The 22,670-nt window shown below is 35.9% G+C and overlaps 2 protein-coding genes across 3 annotated transcripts in view; one reads left to right on the top strand and one right to left on the bottom strand.

Annotated features, from left to right (window-relative positions):
- Window positions 1-12,872, bottom strand: part of Cdc23 (cell division cycle protein 23) — a 30,124-nt gene extending 17,252 nt beyond the window's left edge. For both annotated transcript variants that reach the window (XM_071591772.1, XM_071591773.1), the window contains exons 1-6: window positions 12,689-12,872; window positions 12,465-12,602; window positions 12,282-12,394; window positions 11,677-11,933; window positions 3,701-3,878; window positions 517-696 (exon numbers count right to left, since the gene is read on the bottom strand). In XM_071591772.1, coding sequence (XP_071447873.1) covers window positions 517-696; window positions 3,701-3,878; window positions 11,677-11,933; window positions 12,282-12,394; window positions 12,465-12,602; window positions 12,689-12,792 — 970 coding nt within the window. In that variant the 5' untranslated portion in view covers window positions 12,793-12,872. The remainder of the gene's footprint in view (window positions 1-516; window positions 697-3,700; window positions 3,879-11,676; window positions 11,934-12,281; window positions 12,395-12,464; window positions 12,603-12,688) is intronic.
- Window positions 12,873-13,159: 287 nt separating this feature from the next.
- LOC139693844 (secretion-regulating guanine nucleotide exchange factor) lies at window positions 13,160-20,648 on the top strand. The gene is made up of 6 exons (XM_071592147.1): window positions 13,160-13,387; window positions 13,462-13,842; window positions 15,949-16,141; window positions 18,868-19,113; window positions 19,722-19,877; window positions 20,269-20,648. The coding sequence occupies exons 1-6, from the start codon at window positions 13,364-13,366 to the stop codon at window positions 20,445-20,447; spliced, it is 1,179 nt and encodes a 392-aa protein (XP_071448248.1). The 5' UTR covers window positions 13,160-13,363; the 3' UTR covers window positions 20,448-20,648.
- The last annotated feature ends 2,022 nt before the right edge of the window (window positions 20,649-22,670 follow it).

Below are 22,670 nucleotides of genomic sequence, written 5' to 3'. Positions count from 1 at the left end.
AAAGAAAAAAAAACATTGTTCTAAAATTCTTTACCTCTTATTCTCTTTTCTGCAAATTTATTAGTTCAGAATGTAAATTTTATACCATCTATAATTATTAAAATTATTTTTAAACCTTAAAATATTTAACAGTTATCGGTATGAATTATGAACAACATATATCCCCTGAACATAATATATTTCACTAAATCCTATTGCAAGTCAGTCTCTCATTTGTAAAGATGTGGATTAGATACACATCAATTATTACAAAACATTTGGTTATTTGTTGTCGTCATCGGTTGGAATTTGATTATATCAGTTTATATTGTGATTACATAAAACTCATGTCGAATAATCTAGTGTTTGTTTTGCAATTCCTCATTACTCGTAGGAGACCACATTAAGCATTTGATAAAAGTTTTCTGATACTATGGGATCGCTTACAATACAACACAACAAAGATGTTACACCATACTTAAATTAGTTAGGCAATTAAAAAATTGAAAAACTATACTAATTACACTTGCCACTTACCTATGATGCAGCATGTTTCTGCTCTGTACTCATCAATTTGGGTGGCGTGGTGTGCCAGGTTCGCTAGCTCCACCTTCAATTCCTTCACGTACAGGAGGTTTGAATACGAGTCCAAATTATCCAATCGGTATGGATCCGACTTTTGAAGTTTTTGGAACAGAGCAATAGCTTGGTCCACATCTACGCAAAAATTAAATATTTAGTTAATGCACCACACAGAAAAATGTCATTATGTTAAACCATTTCCCTTCCTTATACATATTTATTTGAAGTCAAATATGTGAGAGGCACATCAGAAATAATTTTGATAGTAAACATACATACATAGGTAAATACTTCATTCATTGAGCAACTTATATTTGTGTATTCATCTGCAACGCATGACTGCAACAGGGTGGTAACATGATTCTATTTCTCAAAGGTATTCTATTGATTCAGGCTTCACTTCGTGGAAGTATTTAATAACCATACTAAAAAGAAAGACTCATACTTTTCCACAGATTTTATTATATGGTACAATGTGTTTCACCGACTTACCTGATGATGCCGCAAGTCGGTGAAACGTGTTCTACCGTATAATAAAATCTGTGGAAAAGTAAGAGTCTTTCTTTTTAGTATGGACTCATGGTATTGTTCCCCATGTTTTCCAAAGGCTAAAATCATGTTCCTCCAAGGTTGCTGTACTTTGGATTTGATTAGTCACCTCATTTGAATTATTTGCCTCATTATTTCATAGCCACCAAGAAAACTCTCTCACGCGTATTCACTGTTTCACTACCATTAAATATGGGATAATTTTATCAATTGGAATTAATTATTTGTGTAAATCTTCAATTCAGGTAAGTAGGTACATATTTTGAAAAATATTCTCAATTTCAACATTATATCAACTGCAGTGACATGCACAGCTGTCTCTGGAATGAAATATTTTGTCCACAAATTTCAACTAATTGGCTACCAAGATAATTTGATGTGCCCATTAAGATAACGACGAAGTGAGGGACAAAATTAGAGAGAAATAGGATCAATTTCTTGTATAGCAGATGCCTTATATTGGCAAACCTCATGGAAAATAAAGTCAGTAACAAACATTAAAAATATTAGGTTTACATATCAATAATGAAAAGATGATTGTTCCGGATGGAATTTCCTCTGTGAACAAAAAGTTGGGATCTATGCCAATTATTTTACACCACTGAATACTCACCCCTGCTGCATTGGCCCTGAATTTGGAAATCTTTGGAAAGCTTAATAGGAATTATGAACAAATAAACCATTAAGGACAGTTTTTTAATTACCAATGACCCAATACACAATAAAGTGGTTTTATTCTTCTACACTAATATTATGTATGTTTTAGTAAATATTCTAGCCTTAAGATGCCAAAGAATGTTTTTTTTTTCAAATTTAGCTAGGGCACAACACCAATCTTTATCCAAAATCTAAGAAAATTCAGAATTAAAAAAAATTCAATAATGAATGCAGCATTCTTGAAAACATTTACCGAGGTAAAATTACAAAAAATATTCCAAATGTGGACCCCGAAAAAACAAAATTTCCTTGCTTTCCATGCCGGTCATATGAGATTTCAATTGTATAAGAATTACCTCCATAGTTGTACTTGACTGTAAAACAAAATATTTTATGCTGTACAGAAATTTCTGTGCAAACTGTATAAAAAGTTGACACAATTTTCAACTTTACTTTTAAAACAGTATTCATTGAAAAAATTTGTTATGGTGAACTTTAGGATACAAGAGAAACAACTCTTCCATGCCTGTACTCAATTTGAACTTACCACTGCTAACTATTACATGAAATTTGTAAAGTAAGCCCATTTACTTTTCATACAGCTTGCACCCGATTGTGTGCATGCAGCAGAGGTTAAGGACAAGTATTTAGAAGTATGCCAAACATAGACGAAAGATTTCTTCCTTAGAACAACTTTTACTGGAGTGTCTTGCAATGATTGCTTTTCCCAAAATGGGTATTCATATCTAATCCTAGGGAACAAACAGGAGAATTCAGACACACAAAAGCCTGATAAAAGATTGCTGCAACTGTTCATAGGACATGGTTAATAGCTGGCAAAGAGACAGCCAATGTCAATACAACATGTCCTGCAATAATGATCTCATGCTTGCTTAGCTTGCAACATGGAGTTCTTTTAATGTTAAACTGAAAAGATCTCTCATTTTAGAAATATTCTAGTACATATCACGAAATAGAATAATGCACTCTGAGGCAGAAAAAAAAGAGAGCGAGAGAAGAATAGGCAGATGGAAGAAAGACGAAATGGGCACCGGTAGGAAGGGCGAAAATGGTGCGCCATGCGGAAGAGCATTGCAACAAGGTAGCAAGGGAACATCTGCACAAACAATCGAAGATGAGCCAGTAAAATTATTAATTCAAACAGCTAATTCTCACGACAGATGAAGGAATTCATCGAGTATCAATATAATAAAAACATTAAGCCAGCAAGGTTAGATATAGAAAGAGACTATCATGCAGATGAGGATATAATAGGTACAGGCACACCCGATGGCAAGATAAGGCTGTAAGGCATAGACAACTTGAAGGAACTTGAAGGGTGAATGTATGATGGCTGCATAAAATTTCATGAGACTGACTAACATGGTGACTGTCTGAAATGACTCTTGGTGCAGTATCGTCACTAAAAATACTAAAAATCAGAGAAACCAAAGTATTTTCTAAAACAATTAAAAACCGGTGATTTAACGGATTTTTCATGGACGTGGTAAATTTAAGCTTTCTCAGTTCTCAAGTTTGTGACCATCCTGTGCCGCCAATATATATCCCATTTTATCACGAGATATCTACTCCCAAGCTACAATTAACACTTTGACTACTGAAACTCCAATTTTGGACATAGCTAACTACATTACTGGAACATTAATATCCTATTACTTTAATTACATATGGGTCAATATTTGATACATGCAATGCCTCTCAACATAATAATACTTTTGAAACTAAATACAAGGAATTAAAAAAATTTATAAATTAAGATCTGATACGAAACATCATAGATAAGTAGACTATAATAGTAAATGAAAATGAACTCATAAAATCATGAAAAAAACATTTCTTCCCAATTATGCACATGCATGGAACATGCAGAATCCAGAAGTAGGGATGATGAAGTTAAACAACAGTATTTTACCTCTTTGATTGTGGTGAGCTATTGCTGTCTGGGCTGTAATGTAATTACTTTTGCTGAAGCCAGCATGAGAGAGAGACCAATATGTGCTCAATGCTTCAGCATTTAATTGTATCTCCAGATAAACATGACCAAGGAAAAAATGTTTGATCCAATGGTTGGGCAGTTTCAGATCAACTAGCTGAAAAAAAGTACATTATAATTAGCACAGAAAATTCTGTTGAAGAATTTAAATAACATTTTCAGACATTCCATCACTCCATTAACCTTATATGCATACACTTCTATAATATTATTTCTAAGAAGGTACTTTATGCATGCGACAGGACTGCAAGTCAGGCAGAGAGGAAAGTCAGTCAGCCATATGGCACATAGCATATGTACACTGTTAACTTGAAGTAATTAGTAGATCAAGTTGAACATTGAACTGGAATATAAACTATTCTAATTAATATTTGTAGCTCATTGTAATCACTCTATTCTGATAGGTCATAAGGAAGGCCAGTCAAGAGATATTATTCCCCTGAGAAAGAACACTTGAATTATGCAACAGGATCTACTAATTAAGAAACTCCTCCCTTGTTAAATATCTGAGCATAATAATAAACCTCCTTCTAGCCCCACTTGCTGAGGAACAAAAAAGCAGCAAAGGACTACCACTCCCTGCAGAGATAAAGTTTTGGGGCTTTCAGATTTTTAAAAAGGAACATTTTCCACCATTTTTAAATTTTCTCATCGTAAAAATCATTTAGCCTGAAATTCAGGTTTTCACTCCAAGTAAATTATAGCAGAACATGATTATCAAAAATGGCATCCCAAGTCTAGGACATAAAAGAAGTCAAGGTCACCAAGAGTAGTTTAATTTCTAAAAAAAAGTATACAGGAGTCATTTAAGCGATTCAGGCAGTGAGGCTGTAACATTGGTGACTAGGAAAGCAAATTTTAGGCTGATAATCTTGAGAATGTAATGGGAGCAAAAATTTTCATTCAAAAGGTTTAGTCTTTCATCAGTTATTCCACTGCCTTCACCAATATAAAGACCTGGTGCTGAATTCAACATGAAATGATCACAGAAGCCTTCTTTTTTGGGTTGGACCTGCATTAACTATTAGACTAATGAATTGCTTTCCACCGCTAATAAGTTTTGTTAGACTTATGAAGCCCCTCAGAAGTCATCTCATAGTAGTAGTTTTTAGGGGAGGCGACCGACAGCTAAGGTCATTTGCGCCATAGGGGATGGACAGGAAAGGATGAAGGGTGGAGAGAAACCCGGCGTCGGCATTAGCCTACTCTTTACGAAAGGCGCCAAGGGGTCCGCAGTTTAACGTCCCATCCGACGGACGGCGTACTCACTCAAAGTGCCCTCCACAAAGCACCTCAAGTAGGGATCGAGATACCTCTGAAAAATATTCAACACCGCCGGGATTTGAACCCGCGCCCTCAGGGTGGGAAGCCAGTACGTTAGCCCCCGCACCATCTCGATCCCCAGTCATCTCATATATGCACAGATACCCATATGTGAAACGAGGAAGAATTTTTTGAGTCTCCTCCTAATGGTGCCTGCATTCTCTCAAAGAGTAACTAGGTTGTTAATGATTTCAAGAACCATTCCCCTGTATAGGCATTGCAAGACGGGATGGCACTAGCCTGTGAGGAACTACAAAGCTGTAACATAAGAGAGAGGACATATGCATCGAAGGAAGGAATGCCAAATTACACAAATTCCTCTTGAAAGAGGTATGCTACCAATTATGATATCCCAAGTTCAAGACAATATTTCCAAAAAATGACAATATTATGCCTTCACAGCAATAAATATGCAGCCATTTATGTTTTCACTGCGGCAATTTTGTTGTTCTTCTGCGCCAATAATTGGCATATGGTAGCAGTATAGGTGCAAAAATCATTGCCCCAGATTAAATAAAATTTTAGCTGATGAAAATTGAAATGTGTATTTTAATTTATGAGTTTAGAAAATTGTTTAAAATATCATAATTAATATCAACGCAATCCTTTGCTTGTGGTTTCATCATTAACTTTTCTGTTTCTAAACAGCCTTCCTGTACTGGCCATTATTCTATTTAGATCATTAATTAAGAATCTCAATAATAGTTGGCGAAGGAATCTTTAAACCTTTGGAACACAATAACTTCAAGTAACCAGACACAGCTTTCATTGATTTCATAATATTTGGAGATAGCTACATATTGATTAGAGAAACTTTTGTAACTAGGGTTTGGTGAGAGATGAAAGAGTTCACACATTACTAAGGCTGACGACATATAAAATTCAGACATCAGGATAAGGGGGCCAGTTCCATTCCTTGAGCCAGTTATGGTTTCCCAGGAAGATCTGGTGCCCAAAAAATAACACAGCTTGGGTGGAGCTGAGGGTGCCCAGGAATTGAACCCAGGGCCCCAGTAATCCAATGCTATGCTCCAGGATTAGTGTGGCCCCTTTACATAGGTATTCATGCAAAATTATTTTCAGTACATAGGTTATTGTATGTCCATAAGATATCTTTCTTAATTAATTCCAAGAATTTGTGATCCAAAAATGCAACTCTGTACTCTCCATAACCATCACGTTGTATGTGGGTTTATTGAACTTTTGTTCATGCTAATTTTGAAGTTGTTATTAAGAAAGCAATTTGAATGTAATATATGATTAGAAGTTTGAACTTAAAAGGCCAAAAGATTTCATTTCCCAGGCATTCATTAAAATCCCTACTATCTGTAAAAAAAACGTAGGATTGAGAAGCTGTATCTTCCAAATTAGATCACAGATTGAATGCAGTAAAACATAAGTTCAACAGATTCAGGCTTGAGGTCGTGGAAGTTCATCATAATGAAATAAAGACAATTTGCACTTTTCCACAGTTTATTTAACGTACGACGCGTTTCAACTCACAGAGTCATCATCAGGTACAAGACTGTCTTGTACCTGATGATGACTCTGTGAGTTGAAACGCGTCGTATGTTAAATAAACTGTGGAAAAGTGCAAATTGTCCTTATTTCATTTGCAGTAAAACACGTTTCATCTAAATTTTTTGATGCATTAATTAATGTGCATGAAAAATTTTTTGTCCCATGGGAAAAGATATGTTTAAGCCCTTTTTAAATTTGATAACCCAAATTTTTTCATTTTTACCCTGTTTCCTTTCATCAAACACACTCAAGATTTTACAGATAGAAACCCAAAGATGATTTATGCTTTTGCTGTTTTACAAGTTTTTGTTGAACTTGTATCAACAAAATTCACAGCTTCACCATGACCAACCTCAGAATGCTGATGTCTGTTGAGAAATTGATCATTCATTTTTTTCCAATTCTTTTCCATGCATTTTTTCTGAGATGTTTCTGAGCTAGCAAATTAATACAAAATTTGCCAAAAAATTAAGAGTGGAATGATTTTTAATTGTTTTTAAATGAAATCTTATTTTGTTATGGATAGATTGCACTTGTTCTTCAAAAGACCACTGGCGGAAAATCGGCAAAGCCCTAAATAACACTGGGCTAACATTTCGCAGGATGATTTCACATCTGGAAACTAAACAGCTTGGGTTATGATGTGGGTGCCAAAAGCCATCACCTGGAATATAACCAGTGACTTCCAGTGGGGAGCCCAGTGCTCAACCAACTGGACTACCATGCCCTTAAACATGAAATGATTATCTACAATTCCTGAAACTCTCCAAGATATTTATGGGATAGGGTAGGGTATATTCCCACAAGAGGCATCTTTTCAACACCAGAGAGGTTAAAGAGGCTCGTTGGAAGGCTTCAGTCTTAGGTTAGGCTTAAGGTTTTGTGTTAATTCCACTTATCAGCACATTAAGAGGGAAGTATTGTCAGATTTTGCTTCTTCGTGGAGTGTAAATTTGATTCTCTGCACCATTGGCTGTTGAAACCCTTGACAGACAGTCTGAGGTTAATGTTTAAGGAGTGTACGTTTAGTTTGAGGATGCAATGATTTCAACAGCAATTGCAAAGGCATTCAGAAATCATATTTGGCACTACGAAGGATGAACCAGTTATTTTATCACTATATGCCGGTATATGATGGGGCCAAAATTGAGCTGCCTTGCAGAACTACAAAAACTCCATTGATGAGCCCACACAATAAGAAATTGATGTTGTCCTGGAGACAAAAAGAGACAATAGCATATGTGAATACAAACTACTGCCAAAATGTTGCAATATTTATGGCGTAGATAGAATTTTTGGGGGCTGTAACCTAGATATCCAATTTTTATACGGTTGGCTGTGGTTGATATTAATGTGGTGAGAGTGGTCAATATTCCATCAAAATATCCTGGTTAAATAGATTGGCAGCAATGTTACCATATTAGCTCACCTTGTATTGAATGTTGATCAATCCTAACGACATTTAACAACCAAAATGTTTGTTCTAATGAAATCTTTTACAAATGTATACCTTTCTCTGAAGCAATGACTAAAAAATGGTTGTATTAGGGAACAGGTGTGTCAATTGTTATAACATGAATTATGTGATTGGTCCAATTCACATTATAATTTCTAACTCAATAGTATAAAAATAGAAATGTTTCCAATCACTGAATATGCAGAATATATCAGGAATCAGCTGAATTTAAAAGTGGAAAAGTCCCAACTACTTTATTTTGCAAATAAAAACAAAAACATGGCCACTTTTGCAATTGAATCAGGTGGAAAACTAATTCCCCAAGCGCCCCATGCAAAATTCCTCGGAATAGTTCTAGACGGGCGGGTGTCCTGGTGGGAGCATATATGTCACCTGGGCAAAAAACTGAACACCATTTGCTTCCTTATTAGAAGCATCAGGTTTACCGTAACAATGGATGTCCTTTTGTCAATATATTATGCAAATATCTACTCCTGTATAGTATATAGTATCCTTTTCTGGGGTTCTTCTCCGCTTGCAGACACAATATTTAAAATTCAAAAGCGAGCCATATGCCTAATTGTCAAAGCAGAGAATAATGCTCCTTGTCGTCCATTATTCCAGAAATTAAACATTTTACCTTTGCCATGTATTTATATTTATGTATTACTAGTGTACACTTTTGTAAACCTTTCAATGTATGACACAAATTGTGGTATTCACAACTATGGGACCAGGTCTAAAAATGATCTGCACCGAACTTACGTAAGAACTAGAACCACCGCACTAGGCCCTAAATCTATGGGTCTCCTTATGTTTAATAAGCTAAATGAGGACCTGAAATCCAGCACAAACATTTGCCTATTTATTTAAGGAAATTGAGAGCTTTTCTTCAAAGGAATTTGTTCTGTTCTATTAGGAATTTCATGGAACATGAAACTTAGAATAGGTATATGTATTACATTGCGTATTATTGTATATATTATTGTATTAATACAATATGTATCACAATGTAAGCATAAATTGTATGTCAAATAAAGTACGTGAATTACCTATAATTATACGAGGGTCATCCGGAAAGTAGTACCCGTTCGTGAAATAAAGACACAAAAGTAAATATTAACAAACATAAAAAATTTTATTTGAAAGAGGATACTTTAAACTACTTCTCAACATAATCTCCAAGCAAATTAAGGCATTTGTCATAACGTGTGACAAGTTTCTGTATTCCTGCTGCATAGTCCTTCGCCGCCAGCTCATTGAGATACGCGAGGGACCCATCTTGCACAAATTTTTGCATAATGCAGATGGTGTTTAACAATTTCATGAACAATTGTTCGAGAAACATTGGGAAAATGCTCACAGATGTCATCAATTGTGACGCGCCGATCGTTCCTCACGAATTCGTCAACTGAGCTCACCAGTTGGTCTGTAATGACAGACGGTCTCCCCGAACGCTCATCGTCGTGTGTGTTCCCCCTCCCCATGTTGAAGTTGCGACACCACCGCCGAACAGACGACTCGTCCATTACATTGTCTCCATACACCTCCTTTAATTGGCGATGAATATCACATGGGCGAACGTTTCTTGCATTGAGGAATTTAATCACTGCCCTCACTTCACAACTGGCGGCGTTCTCAATTTTTTCAAGCATTGTAAACAATCACAGAAACAACACAGGCAATGCTAGCGTCACGCAACTTGGCTCAGAGAAGGCAGACAAGCCACTGAAGCTATCTGACCTCGTCCAGCGGCTACTCGCGTCGTCAGCACTTCATGCGGCACGAACGGGTACTACTTTCCGGATGACCCTCGTATTTAATTATCATATGTGATATCTAATGCCTTGATGTGTCTTGACGTGCCTTGTTATATTTAATATAATATAACATTTTAATGCCTTAACGTGTTTTGACGTGCCTAGTCATATTTAAACCCTTGACGTGTCCTATACTATGTGTACAATTTTTTGTATGATGCAGTCTCTGGACAAATAAACTTGTTATTGTTATTATTATTATTATATGAAGAAACTTAGTTCAGTAATAATAAGTATAACAGCAAAAATCATTAATTGACTATTAACAAATTTTTTTTAACTCAATTGAATTTTGGCCAACACTGCAGCACAGGCAGCAATTGCCCAATGAACTCCAAATATGCCATGCATGCATGCCAAATGCAACATTTGCATCAATGGAAAATAATTGTAACACAAATTCAAAGAAAAAATAATTTAATTATAACTGAAAAATTTTGGCTCACCCTAATATGCATTTTTAATCATGCCCTCAAAATACTTCTTAGGGTGAACTTTGTGTTTTCCATTGCTCAATGTACGTTTAAATTTATAATACAAGATGTAAACTTCTTAATGGTAAACCTAATCCAATATTTTTCTAGAAAATGGGAGGACAGCGCCCTATCTATTTTTCTAACAGACAAGTTGCTTACATTATTCAAATGCATTGATGAACATCACAATTATGAAACAAAATTTTGAATGAATTCAAATGACTAGAGCAAAGGTTATCAACCATTGGGGAACCCCTCCTCCATGGCGAGAATTCCTTACCAATACAATTTGGCAAAAAGACACCCCAGCAACCAAAAAAATGTTATTTACTGAAAAGTACACTTCCTACAATTTCCATGCATTATAATTTTTTTAGCGAATTGATGATAAAATAGGTACCAAACACCCTGATGCATTTATTCTAAATTCCAACCCTACAGAATGTAATTACCTTATTAATAGCAAATCTATCTTTTATAATATAAAAAGAAAAATATGTAACAGTCAATGATTAATCTAAAATCACAACCTCCAACCTCCACACACACCATCACACAACAAATGGTAGCAATTTCTGACACTTCTTTGTGATCTCATAACACATGTGAGTATATCAATTGTTTTCTGTTTCTTTAATTTTATCTGTTTATGCTGTTTTTATAAGCTGCTATTATATATGTTACATTATGGTGTCATTGGCATTATCCAATGTAAAAATAAATTCAATTCAACCAGAGTTAAATTTTGACTTGCATAAAATGTTTGATAGAAAATTCTATATATTCCGGCACCCATTTCATATGTTTTTAATTCCATCTTTGATGGATCAAAATTAAATAATATGGTTTGGTGAGTAAAACTAATGCCTAAACAAAACATAGTACACAATTCCATTTCTTTAAGAATACTGTATGAAAAGTAAGCAAAAGCCAGTACGGCAGGTTGCATAGACAGATGGCCTATATTTAAATTTTAATAAAAATTAAAATAAGACATTCTTAAAATATGTGTATAATCACTTCGTCACATTTCAAAAACTTCTAAATGATAAAATTTTTCAAATATTTATAAATCATCAATTAGTGCTAACGATACTAAATTATTGATACCACAACTGAACATTAAAGAGGTTAATATCTAATACTTAATACTACTATTATACTTAATATCTTTTAAGTGGTCTGCAAACCAAACCCTCAAGGTTCAATTACCAGTATTAATGTACATTACATTTTTCCGTGGCATTCTTTTGGAAGCAAATGTCATATGACGGAAATTAATATTTTTTATCATATTACCTTTGAACGATCCGTTACTAATGATGCCAGTTCTAACCAGGCTCCCCAATGAGTTGGCTCTGCATTCACAGCTGCGACCAAAGCCTCTTCAGCCTCAGCCAATAAGTCAAGTCTTTTAGCTACAATGCCAAGTAGGTAGAGTCCAAAACCATCAAGACCCGAGGAGCCCCACTCAGTACCTTCCGATCTTTCCCGTCGCAGGTCAGATGCTAATTCTCGCAATGGACCCATTTCCGAAGGCTCCATTACTGCGGATACTACAAAATCAAAATTAATCAATGTAACATATTCTGTTGCGACTTAAACATTATAAGTATTCGACGTAAATCTTGAGTCATATTGAGATTAGAGTGGCTTTCCATTAAATACAAAGCCGATAAATTAGATCTAAAAAATAAATTAGCGATTGAAGAAATGCAACACTATTGTTGTCAAACATCTAATTCTATCTTAAATGGGCGAAATCTTAAGATTATCGCCTTCAGAATAACAGGACTGACCGATTTCGGTAATCAGGAAAGAAAGAACGGTTACCTCTAAAATTAGTGTACATTAAGAGCAATCGAAAATATACAAGTAACTAGAGGATATTAACTATTTCTTACATGTTTTTTCAGTCATGTTGTTAATTCTTTTCTTCTCGCTAGCCATATACCTTGAGTATAGGTGGAGAAACCTCGTTTTGGGTACGCGACATGAATCCGTAAAAAAAGCACACCTATAACAGAAAGTATAAAGTTTGATCAAAAATATAAATTTAAGATTGTAACTAATAAAAAGTGCATTACCTATCATATTCTTTCAGATCAAAATAGCTCTTGGCAAGGAGGTAGCTGTCACTTTCGGTCGAAACTTCATCTTGGGAGTAATTTGGTTTAGCGCCTTCTAATTTCACTTCACTTACTGCATAATTTAACTCGGAAAGCCTGGAATTTATGAGTTAATACGTGTAATTCGAATAGTTTCCCAAATCTAATCTTATATTACAATTTGAGTTACACAATTGACATACCATTTGGCGCTATTCATCAATCCTCTTTGGGAACACTCATAGATTCCCCTTAGAAGATCTCCTTTAACTGCCTTAAGATCGATAAACAACGAACCTTCGTCCATTGCTATTTCTAGATGGCGACAGGCTAAAACGACTATTCTATAAACATTTCATAAATCTAGACAACATTTGCTCCTTTGAATTACCCATGCTCCCATAACTAATACATGAATAACGTAACCCGCCTTCGTATTCCCACCAAAAGCAGGTTATCCAATATTTAAAACATATAATTTTATCTTACAGCCTTTACTATATGAGAAAGTCCGATAATTGTAATATAAATGCATAAAATTAGATAGTCATATTATCCCACAAAACTCGCCGAGTTGAACTGAAAGAACGTTTAAGGGTATTTATGGCAAGCTTATTTAATCAACTTCCTACGTTGCCGCTCTGAATGAAAATATCCTGTCATCCCATGCCATCTCTTGTGGGGGTTTTGAAACAAAGGCAATGTGTATGAAGTTTACAAACAGTAGCATTGGGTCACCGCCGTCATTCCTATCGTACTATAGCCATGCTGTAAGGCATAAGAGCAAAAGTGTAGCAAACACAGAAGAGAAGATATTGCATTTGAGTTATTAGAAAATTTTTAGTTGTCTTCCTGCTGACATAAGATTTTATCGCATCATGCCGTTTAAATTGCTAGCTTGGGTAGGAATCTTGAAGATATTTTGCGATGCATTGTAATTTATTCTGGCTCGTATTACATTGATATCTATTTACAGGGTGCCAATACCTATGGTCAATTAGGTTTAGGATTGAAATCTGAAAGCTGCCTCTCTCCAAAGGAAGTAGTGTCAGATGATCCAGCTCTCGCAATGAGAGATGTCATATCAATAGTTGGCGGAGGAGGTCACACTTTAATTATGGACTCCAAAGGAGAGTTATTTTCGTGTGGAAGGAATTCCAAAGGCCAGTTGGGAAGAAAAGAATGCGAGGGAAAAAATGATGCTGATCCAAAACTTGGTTTAGTGAGCTTGGAGGAAGAGGATCGTGCCATTCAAATCGCTTGTGGTTGGGATTCATCTTATTGTATAACGTGGGGATACAAACTTTTGGTATGGGGTCGTAACACAGATGGACAGTTGGGCATTCCAAAAAATGAAGTAAGTTTTGCCTTCACCCCTTTTTGGTCTCCAATTTTATTAACTACAATGCATTGATCTTAGAGAAATTGAAAATTCTGTCAATTGAACCTACAGATTAAATCGTGCCTATAATGACTTAACTGTCTTTTTAGTCAAGTTGGGTTATCACTGCCTTTGAATCCTGGCACTCCTTTACACCCTTGTATCAAATATGGGAAATGAGTGGCAATATTTGCTTATAAACGAACTTAAATGGCTGTAGTCATGAAGAACGTTCTCTTGCAAAGATTGGATCAGATCAGTTATCATCTCTTTTGCTGACTACTTAGTCAGACGTTTGTGCCCCTGGTTGCCTATGTAACGAATTGTTGAACTCCAGACAAGCCCTATTATATCTTTTAGTCGCTGTTGTATAGTAGTTGAACAATGAAGATCCATACACACAACATTCTCCAGGCATGATGTTATTTTGATTCCTGTGGCATTCTATTATCATCTTAAAATCAAATGCTTAATACCATTTGATGATAATGATGATCCTCTTAGATGATAGCAACTTGTCATCTAGTTGTGGGTTATATAGCATGTTTCAGTTCTGCCAGTTGAAATCAATACACCAACCTTCAAATTACATCTAGTTCATTTCTTCTCATGTTTAGAGGGTGGCTTGGTGTCATGTACTGCTTCCAAAGATTTTTCAAATGTCATACCTATTCCTTTTAGTGGCATTATTTTTAAGCTCAAAGAATTTGCCAATGCATGAATGACTCAGATTTTAAAGAAACGACATCTTATTTTACTTATTTTCCCTGTTTTACTTTTCCTACATTTTCCAGTCTCAATTCTCCTCTGGATTGATCCATTATTTTACTGGCAATGTCTTCAAAACAGTTTCATCTTGACTGTAAAGTGCTGTGACTTGCCCTGAGTATCATTCTGGTTAGCTCACCTGCAAAACTGCAAAAAAATCCTCATCATCATCTAGACATTTTCTACAAAGAAAAGTCACCACATCCATGTTTGCATCAACATTGTCACACATTTGGCCTGCTACTGTAATGTGTATTACTTTCTTCACAAATAAAAATGGCTGCCAAATGTAGAATATTTGTATTTCCTTTTTAGTGCCACCTATATTTCATGTGCATCATCAAGATGCATGAAATGGTTTAATGGATTGTCCTCAATGCTCAGCATCTTGTATCTTTATGTTTTTCTTTTATGATCGGTCATTCTCATCTGTCATTGTTGACTTACTCGTGACGTTCCGCAGATTTTGTTTGCTGACTTATAAGAATTGCCTGTAGTTTTATTTGTGAAAATATGTCATTTCTGATAAGTTATAGTGGAAAATTCATCTTGGAGCATTCCTGCTTCATCTTTATGTTATGCATATCATAAATTAATGCTCTATCGCAAATTAGTCGTTCTGAAATGCTTTCACACCCCCTATTGCACCACAAATCACAGTGAGCCCATACCCTGATGAATTCTGTGGCAAAAAAAACTTCACTGTCTAATTAATCAAGTGTCTTTATTTTTAAACAAAGCTCATTTACACTTTGGTAGGGATGATAAAGAAATAGGATGAACACTTGATTATAACCAACATTGGTGACCATGTAGTCATGTGTGCTGGTACAATCAATTGGGCAGGATTATCAGCTAAACGTGCTTTATTGTGGTGTTAGTTTTAAGAGAGGTGACCGACAGCTGAGGTCATTTGCACCACTGCGGACGGGAAAGGAAGGATGGAGTAAAACCCAGCATTGGCATTAGCCTACTCTTGACAAAAGGCAACAAGGGGTCCACAGCTTAATGTCCCATCCCATGGGCAGCGTATTCTCTCAAAGTGCCCTCCACAAAGCACCTTAAGCAGGGATCGGGATACCACTGAAAAAAATTTGCCTCAGTCAGGACTCAAAACCGGGACCTCAGGGTGGGAAGCCAGTCCGTTAACCACCACACCATCCCAATCCCCCATGCTATATCGTATGCAAACTAACTTAATGCACCAATTATTTGAATATTTCAATGAAAAAATAATTTACTGAATTATTGTTACTATGTATTCTTATTCATGTTCTGTTGCTTGAAAGTCAGCATTAATCAAACTTTTTACAGCATCCTACAATTGTAAAACCAATGAAGGTACCCAGATTGGGTGACCTTAAGCAAGTTGCTGCTGGTCAACGACATGCACTTGTTTTAACAAAGGATGGGCATGTCTTGGCATGTGGCAATGGATCTAAGGGCCAACTTGGTATTCTAGATCATACTAGAGCACCTTTGAAAGAACTGGAGCATTTTCGTGAAGGTATGTTACAACACATTGATTTCGTTCTTGTTATTAATTATTCTTCAAATTGAAAAATTCATGATGAAAACTATTCAGCCAGAAAATTTCCTGTCATAATTTTACTGTATATTCACACTGATATCCTACCAAGCTTTTTGAGTCCAGTGGATGCTAGATGAGTTTTCGTCAAGTTAGTGACCTTTCTCTGTAACAACCTAGTTAGGCAGTTGCAATCTGTTCAATCTCTGCCTGTACCACCATGCCTGGCTGCTTGATGATGCTACTGGCAAACGAAAATTTGTTTCTAATAGAGATACTGTGAAACTGAAGGTATTTTAAACAGATCATTTTCAGTAGAAATGTGCTTAAGTTTAACTGAGGTGACTCCACAAATAAATAATCAATTCTTTATTTACATGACCATAACAACTACTTATTTAACAATAAGGTTAATAATACATAAATGCAGATATGAATAGAGAGGATTTTCCTAATTAAGCACAAATATTTTTGTAAATGTACAACAGATGATACATTTTCCCCTTGTGATCTCCTCAATCCAAGTGGTCAATAACTGCTCACTATAGGCTTGTAGGTTGACCGGGAAAACTTCCCTTGTCCTTATCTATCTATTAGGTAGTCTACCAGTTGAGGTAGGTTTTGGATGGACTCAACTACGAAATAAATGTTTTGTTTCTCCTTATGAAACACAACCCAAAATCTTAAACTACAAACAGGCCCCAATTCATATCTATGTATTTTCTTCCTCCTTCATCCTTTCCATCATCCCATTCCTATTCCTGCCCCTTCCCTATTTGCCTAACATTCTCTCCTCTATCACAATCTTCAACATCCCACTGCCGATCAATATGCTTTTCATCCATTTTTCCCGCCTCCTTAGGATTTATCTCTACAAAGCCCTCTCCTCGCCTACCATACCTAGAACTTCTTCGTTTATTTTCCTTTCTCTCCACTTCACCTTCTCAATTCTTCTCCACACCCACATTTCAAAAACCTCCCTGCCTTATCTTTTTGAATGAGATGATTCTTTTCATGAGTACTAAATTGTGATCAGTCAGCATCCACTGCCAGGAAACAATGCAAATGGGTCACACTTTCCTGAATCTGTGCCTAACCATAGTATAATCTAACCGATACCTCTCTGAGTCACCATGATTTTTCCATGTATACCTATGCCTTTTGTGGTGTCTAAACCAAGTGTTGGTGATGACTAACACCTGTCTCCTGCAGAATTCAATTGCTTTCTCCCTGCAGTCATTCCTTGTACCTAAACCATAGTCCACCACCTCATCACTCTCTATTCCTTCAACTACTGTGGCATTCAAATCCCCCCATCACTATTAAATGTTTCTCTGCAGGAACACGTGTGGTTATGTCCTCTAACTGATCGTATTCCCTATTAATTCTTCTTCCTTATGATTGCTTGTTAGCATGTATCCCTGAACAAAGTTCGTTGGTTCTGCTTTTACCTCTTCTAGTAATATTCTGTTGCGCTATCCTTTCATCTCACCTTGCACAGGTCTAAAATATCTATAGTTACTCTTTTCATCTCTTGCTTTATATTCTCTAATTTACCAGTCCTCAGCATTGTCCTAATATTCCAAGTTCCTATTCTAACTGATTTGGTATTCAATTGTTTCTGGCTCAACCTTGTGGAAATTCATCTTAATGAAATAAAGAATACAAAGTAACTTTCCACTGTTCTTTATTAGCGTACAACCGGTTTCAACACTCAAGCGTCATCAGGTACCTGATGATGACGCTTGAGCGTTGAAACCGGTTGTACGCTAATAAAGAACAATGGAAAGTTACTTTGTATTCTTAATTTCATTAACTGATTTGGTCTTCTTCTTCTGCATTTTCTGTGCTGCTGTAGTTACTAGGACTCATTTTCTCTATACTGTCCATCATAAAAGTCTTCATTGAGGTGGTTTCCCATTGCCATTCTCAATAGTGTTTTTAATGTGACACCATCACTCGATCTCTGTCTCACTGGGGTCAGATGCCTTTGCGCCTCACTAAGGAGCAGATGCTCTGTGTACATCTGAGCAGAGCAGATGCTCTGTGTACTGTGTACCTTTTGTCTGGCTCCTAACCTTTGATCTATCTGGCATGGGTGACCCTATCTGGAGCAATTATCATTGTTCCCACCAGCTCTGCTTTAGGGATCATTGGAACAAGCAAGCCCTTCCGCCAAGTCAAGGTTATAGTCTATGGGAGGGTACTGTCCTCAACGAACAAAAAATTTTTATTCCCTACCACCACCACCTGTGGAATTTTCCTTGACTACTAACACAGAGCCAAGGTTTTTGAAGTGCTTTGATCCCAAACCCAGAACACTACTCACCATTACTTACTTCATGATTAAACATTGAAAGTCTCATTACTTGTAATGTAGTTTTCTTTGTGTTGTAACATTTTGAGGTAAACTGCTGGTATTGGATGCACATAGTGAAAGAAATAGTCTTGGGCAATACTAATTGGTATTCCTTTGAATGGGAGGAGAAAATTACCTAATTATATTTCACCATCCACTGATTCTATAGCAGTTTTGAGGTTCATTTGTAATTGGCCCTTGACAATTGCACCAGCAAGACATATTGCTGGGTTAGTTTTTTCGTTCCGTAAATGTTTCACAGTGAATCTAATTTGGACTTTCAAATTTTTAGTTTTATTCATTTCACTTTGTGGAACTGTGGTCATTAAACCCCTTAACATTTCAGTTCCAGAATTGTCCGACATTGTGCAAATAGCCTGTGGACTACATTTTTCCGCAGCCCTTGATAATAAGGGGCGGATTTGGGTGTGGGGTGACAATCATCATGGTCAGCTGGGCATTGACCCTGCTTCATTGAAAAATATTCACGTACCCCAATGTCTTAACATCTCATCTACCTTCGACCCAGCTCTGACTGCCAATAAAGTTGTAAAGATTTATTGTGGTTGGACCCACATGGCAGCTCGTACAAGTAAGTCAAAATTTGAAGAACGTATTAGAGCACCATCATTTTTTCATCCATGCTCGCTTATCAGGAAGTTCTATGCACTAATGTCATGAAAATCACAATGTAAATATTATGTTTGTACTTGACCCCGAGTGAAATCCAAAATCTCCTAGGTATCAGTGTTAATCGGTATGATAGTCTGTCATTCATACAAAATTAATTCCATTTTTACCTATAAATCTAGTGGTAAAAGTGATCAAATCCAGTGTGATAAGCCACTCATATAGATAAGACCCTACATTTGAGCTTTCAGATCTGCAAACCAATGAATTATGGTCCCGCAAGAAATGCCTAAATGGCAGTGTGTAAATATGTACTTTGGATTTATCCTGATAACAGTAAAGTTTGGCACCATAATGTGGGGAATAGGAATTGTTTACCTTGAATTATCCTTACTTTCTCCTGCAATGTTTCATAAAGTGTCAATGTACACATACATGCTCCTATTTGTCACCATTTTGTTGGTGATATTGATACTCTCTATGCTCAAAGTTTGTGTAAATGTAATTCTTTTACTTAATGCATGTATGCATAGATAGGTTTTCTGTCATGTCTTATTGCTCTCAACTTAGGCTCGCGTGCATTGATCATTTGGGGCAGAAATAACTATGGGCAATTGGGGTGCCATGAAAGTATGAGACCTGAACCATGGAAGCCTCAGTTAATTGATAAACTGGAAGGTGTCCGTAGAATGGCTGTTGGAGCTGAACACAATGTGGTTTTAACTGGTAAGTGGGTTAAAAGGTCAGAAATACTTGGGTTTGTTGGCATCAAGGTGAAAATTTCAATAACTTTGGATTATCAAGCCATATTTGTGAATTAAGTTATTTTGTAAGTCTTTATTTAGTGTAAGTAAAGTATTAATGGCTAATTATTCTAATTATGCCACTACTCACTTGGAAATCACCAGTACATGCTTCTCTTTTCCATGTAAACCATTAGTGAGAGTAGAGTTTATCGTTTACTTTTGTTCAACAGTCACTGTCATGAATGAGCTTCTTCACTTTTTCCTTGATATTTTTTATTGGTGCTGGGAAATGTAAACTAATTTTCATGCATTTTTAGAGTAAAGTTCATTTTCTGTACTCTTAATCAAATTATGTCTTTGATTTTTTTCAGAATCTGGCTCCATATTAAGTTGGGGCTGGAATGAGCATGGAAACTGTGGTACTGGGGATGACAAAAATGTGTTGATGCCCTCTCAAATAACAATTGCCCAACCAGGAAAAGTAATAGCTGTTGGTGCAGGAAGTGGGCATAGTTTTGCATTGGTTGAAGAGCCATATAATGACTCATAAATTGATGAGAGGCAGCTTGCCTCTAGTGTCTTTCAATATTCTTGAGTGCTGTGACTATGTCCATTTTTGTATGAAAGCTTTGGGATTACATATCTGCAAAATTGTTGATGCTGCCAGTATTTTCCTGGAATTGTAAACTATTAGTCTATGTGAAAGTTTAAAATGTAGTGCATCCATGCTTTTGTGTGTTACTGATTTTTTAAATGCCATTAATAACACTAATTATATAAGATGTGCATTTTCATTTCCAAACAAGCATAAAACAATTATAATATGGCCCTTTATCATTAATACTGTGATCAGAATGTCAATGTTTAACTTTTTAAATAATAATTATGTTCATTTTATTTTTCATTTAAAAATTACAACCATGATAGAATGGTTTGAGGCATCACTTAGTGGAAGCGATTCATAGCGGAAAAGAAATACTTAGTTATTCCACATATATTTTATTAAACACGACCAAGGTTTCGACTTAAAGTCATCATCAGGTGAACCATTGCATTAAAAACAAAATAGCCCAATGAACTTAGCTTTTGGTTACTAAGTTAACATGACATTTCACTTGGGCTTGACCATTTTGATTAAACTGACAGTACTGCGTGAGTACATTAAACACCTGGCATGCAAGTGTGAAGTTTTTAGGGCAAAAATGTATGTCTTTACATGTATGCTTGCTGAAACAGTAAATTAAAGGTAATCATCATTAATATTTAAATTAGCATAGCATGTACACGCTGAAAAATGTTTCTCATGCGGACTTAGTGAACACTGAATTTTTCTATTATTATGATTTATTTGAAATTATGGTTTCCATTAAAGTAAACTTTTGATACATTATTTCCTGAATTAAAAATTCATGGAATCACTTCAGTCATCAATTCATCGTCACATATTATCAAGCTAAGGATTGGTTTGTGGCAACTTTGGAAACTAGTCTGTTCCCTGCCAATCTCTTGTAGCTCCTTTAGGATACTTCTTTATTTTAGCTTCTTTCATTGTTCACTATATGTTATCGTTATCATCTAATCCCTACATAGAGTATGAATCTCCTGTCACTGCAGTTAGAGATTATCCTGTCATAGATTCAAACTTCCTTTGGGATATGTGGCACCATATTTGTGTTCACATTGTCAAAGGCTTTCTCTAGGTCAAAGAAAGTAATGTAGATCAATTGATCTTTCTATATTCTCTATTAAGAGCTGAGAGTAAGACTAGCTTCTCATATATCTCTGCATGTTTCTTCTAAATTCTAATAGGTCCCTCAATTACTCTCCCACTCTTTTCTTCATTCTGCAGTAGGTCGTTCCAATCACAGGCTTCAATGTATGGGTTGCCAGACTAGTTGTTCTCAAGTTTTTTCATATTTTTCCCTTTCTTGTTTGATAGAGGAATAATTACATTCTTCCTAAACGCACTCAATATTACTCCTCTCACACATTAGGTTGAGTGAATCTTTTCAGAATTTTTTTACGTTCCAAGGGTATATTATCAATCCCTGCTTGTTTTTGCCCTTAAGTTACTGCAGAGTCAGACCCAAGGTTGTAGTTTCATTTTTCATCACCATTCTCTTCTTCCAGTATTCCTGCATGCATTTCTATTCCATTGTAAACATTCTCCTTCCATTTTCATCAAATTTATCCTGAATGGCATAGGCAATTGCCCCACATTTATCAAAAGATCTCATGGCTCGGCAAACCACTTCAACTTTTCCACAAATAAGGTTATGGTGCACTGCTTCTTCCATTACCGTCTAGCTCTTCTTGCTTTTCGGCTCTGATTTCATTCCTCCACCTCCTTTCCACAGCATACTGCTGGATGTTTCCTGTACTCTCTTCTATAAACTCCAGTACTTTGTCTGCGATCCATATTTTCATTTTCACAGGTTTTCTTTTGGCCCATACATGTTTTCCTTTGCAACATCAAAATAATGTAATCTTTTCTGCTTGTGATCTTTCTTCTATGTCTCGTGTTGTTACTCTTTCAGGTTCCTTAAACAATATGATAATTCATATCTGGTATCCTAAGTCATTTATTTATTGGCCACTTAGTTTCAATACTGAAATGCATGCATTTCCCGCAGGGAATAAACCACATTAAAATTTAACTCAGAAATCTTCATTTAGATAAAAATAGTAACATTCAATGTATTAATATAAAGAACAAGAATTATCAGAGTGAAATCATTAAATATTTTTTTAATTGATCATGACATTCACAATA

The sequence above is a fragment of the Hetaerina americana genome, unplaced genomic scaffold (assembly GCF_022747635.1).
Source record: "Hetaerina americana unplaced genomic scaffold, ioHetAmer1.1.p SCAF_5, whole genome shotgun sequence".
Lineage (NCBI taxonomy): Eukaryota > Metazoa > Arthropoda > Insecta > Odonata > Calopterygidae > Hetaerina > Hetaerina americana.
Note: the sequence above shows the minus strand (reverse complement) of the source record. Positions and strands in the feature narration are given on the sequence as shown.

What these genes read in the sequence shown, in the direction of transcription:
- LOC139693844 (XM_071592147.1), top strand. Translation starts at nt 13,364, where the DNA reads ATGCCGTTTAAATTGCTAGCTTGG. An exon ending in TGGGCATTCCAAAAAATGAA is followed by an intron (nt 13,843 to 15,948) that starts GTAAGTTTTGCC and finishes AACTTTTTACAG; the next exon opens with CATCCTACAATTGTAAAACC. An exon ending in CCACATGGCAGCTCGTACAA is followed by an intron (nt 19,114 to 19,721) that starts GTAAGTCAAAAT and finishes CTCTCAACTTAG; the next exon opens with GCTCGCGTGCATTGATCATT.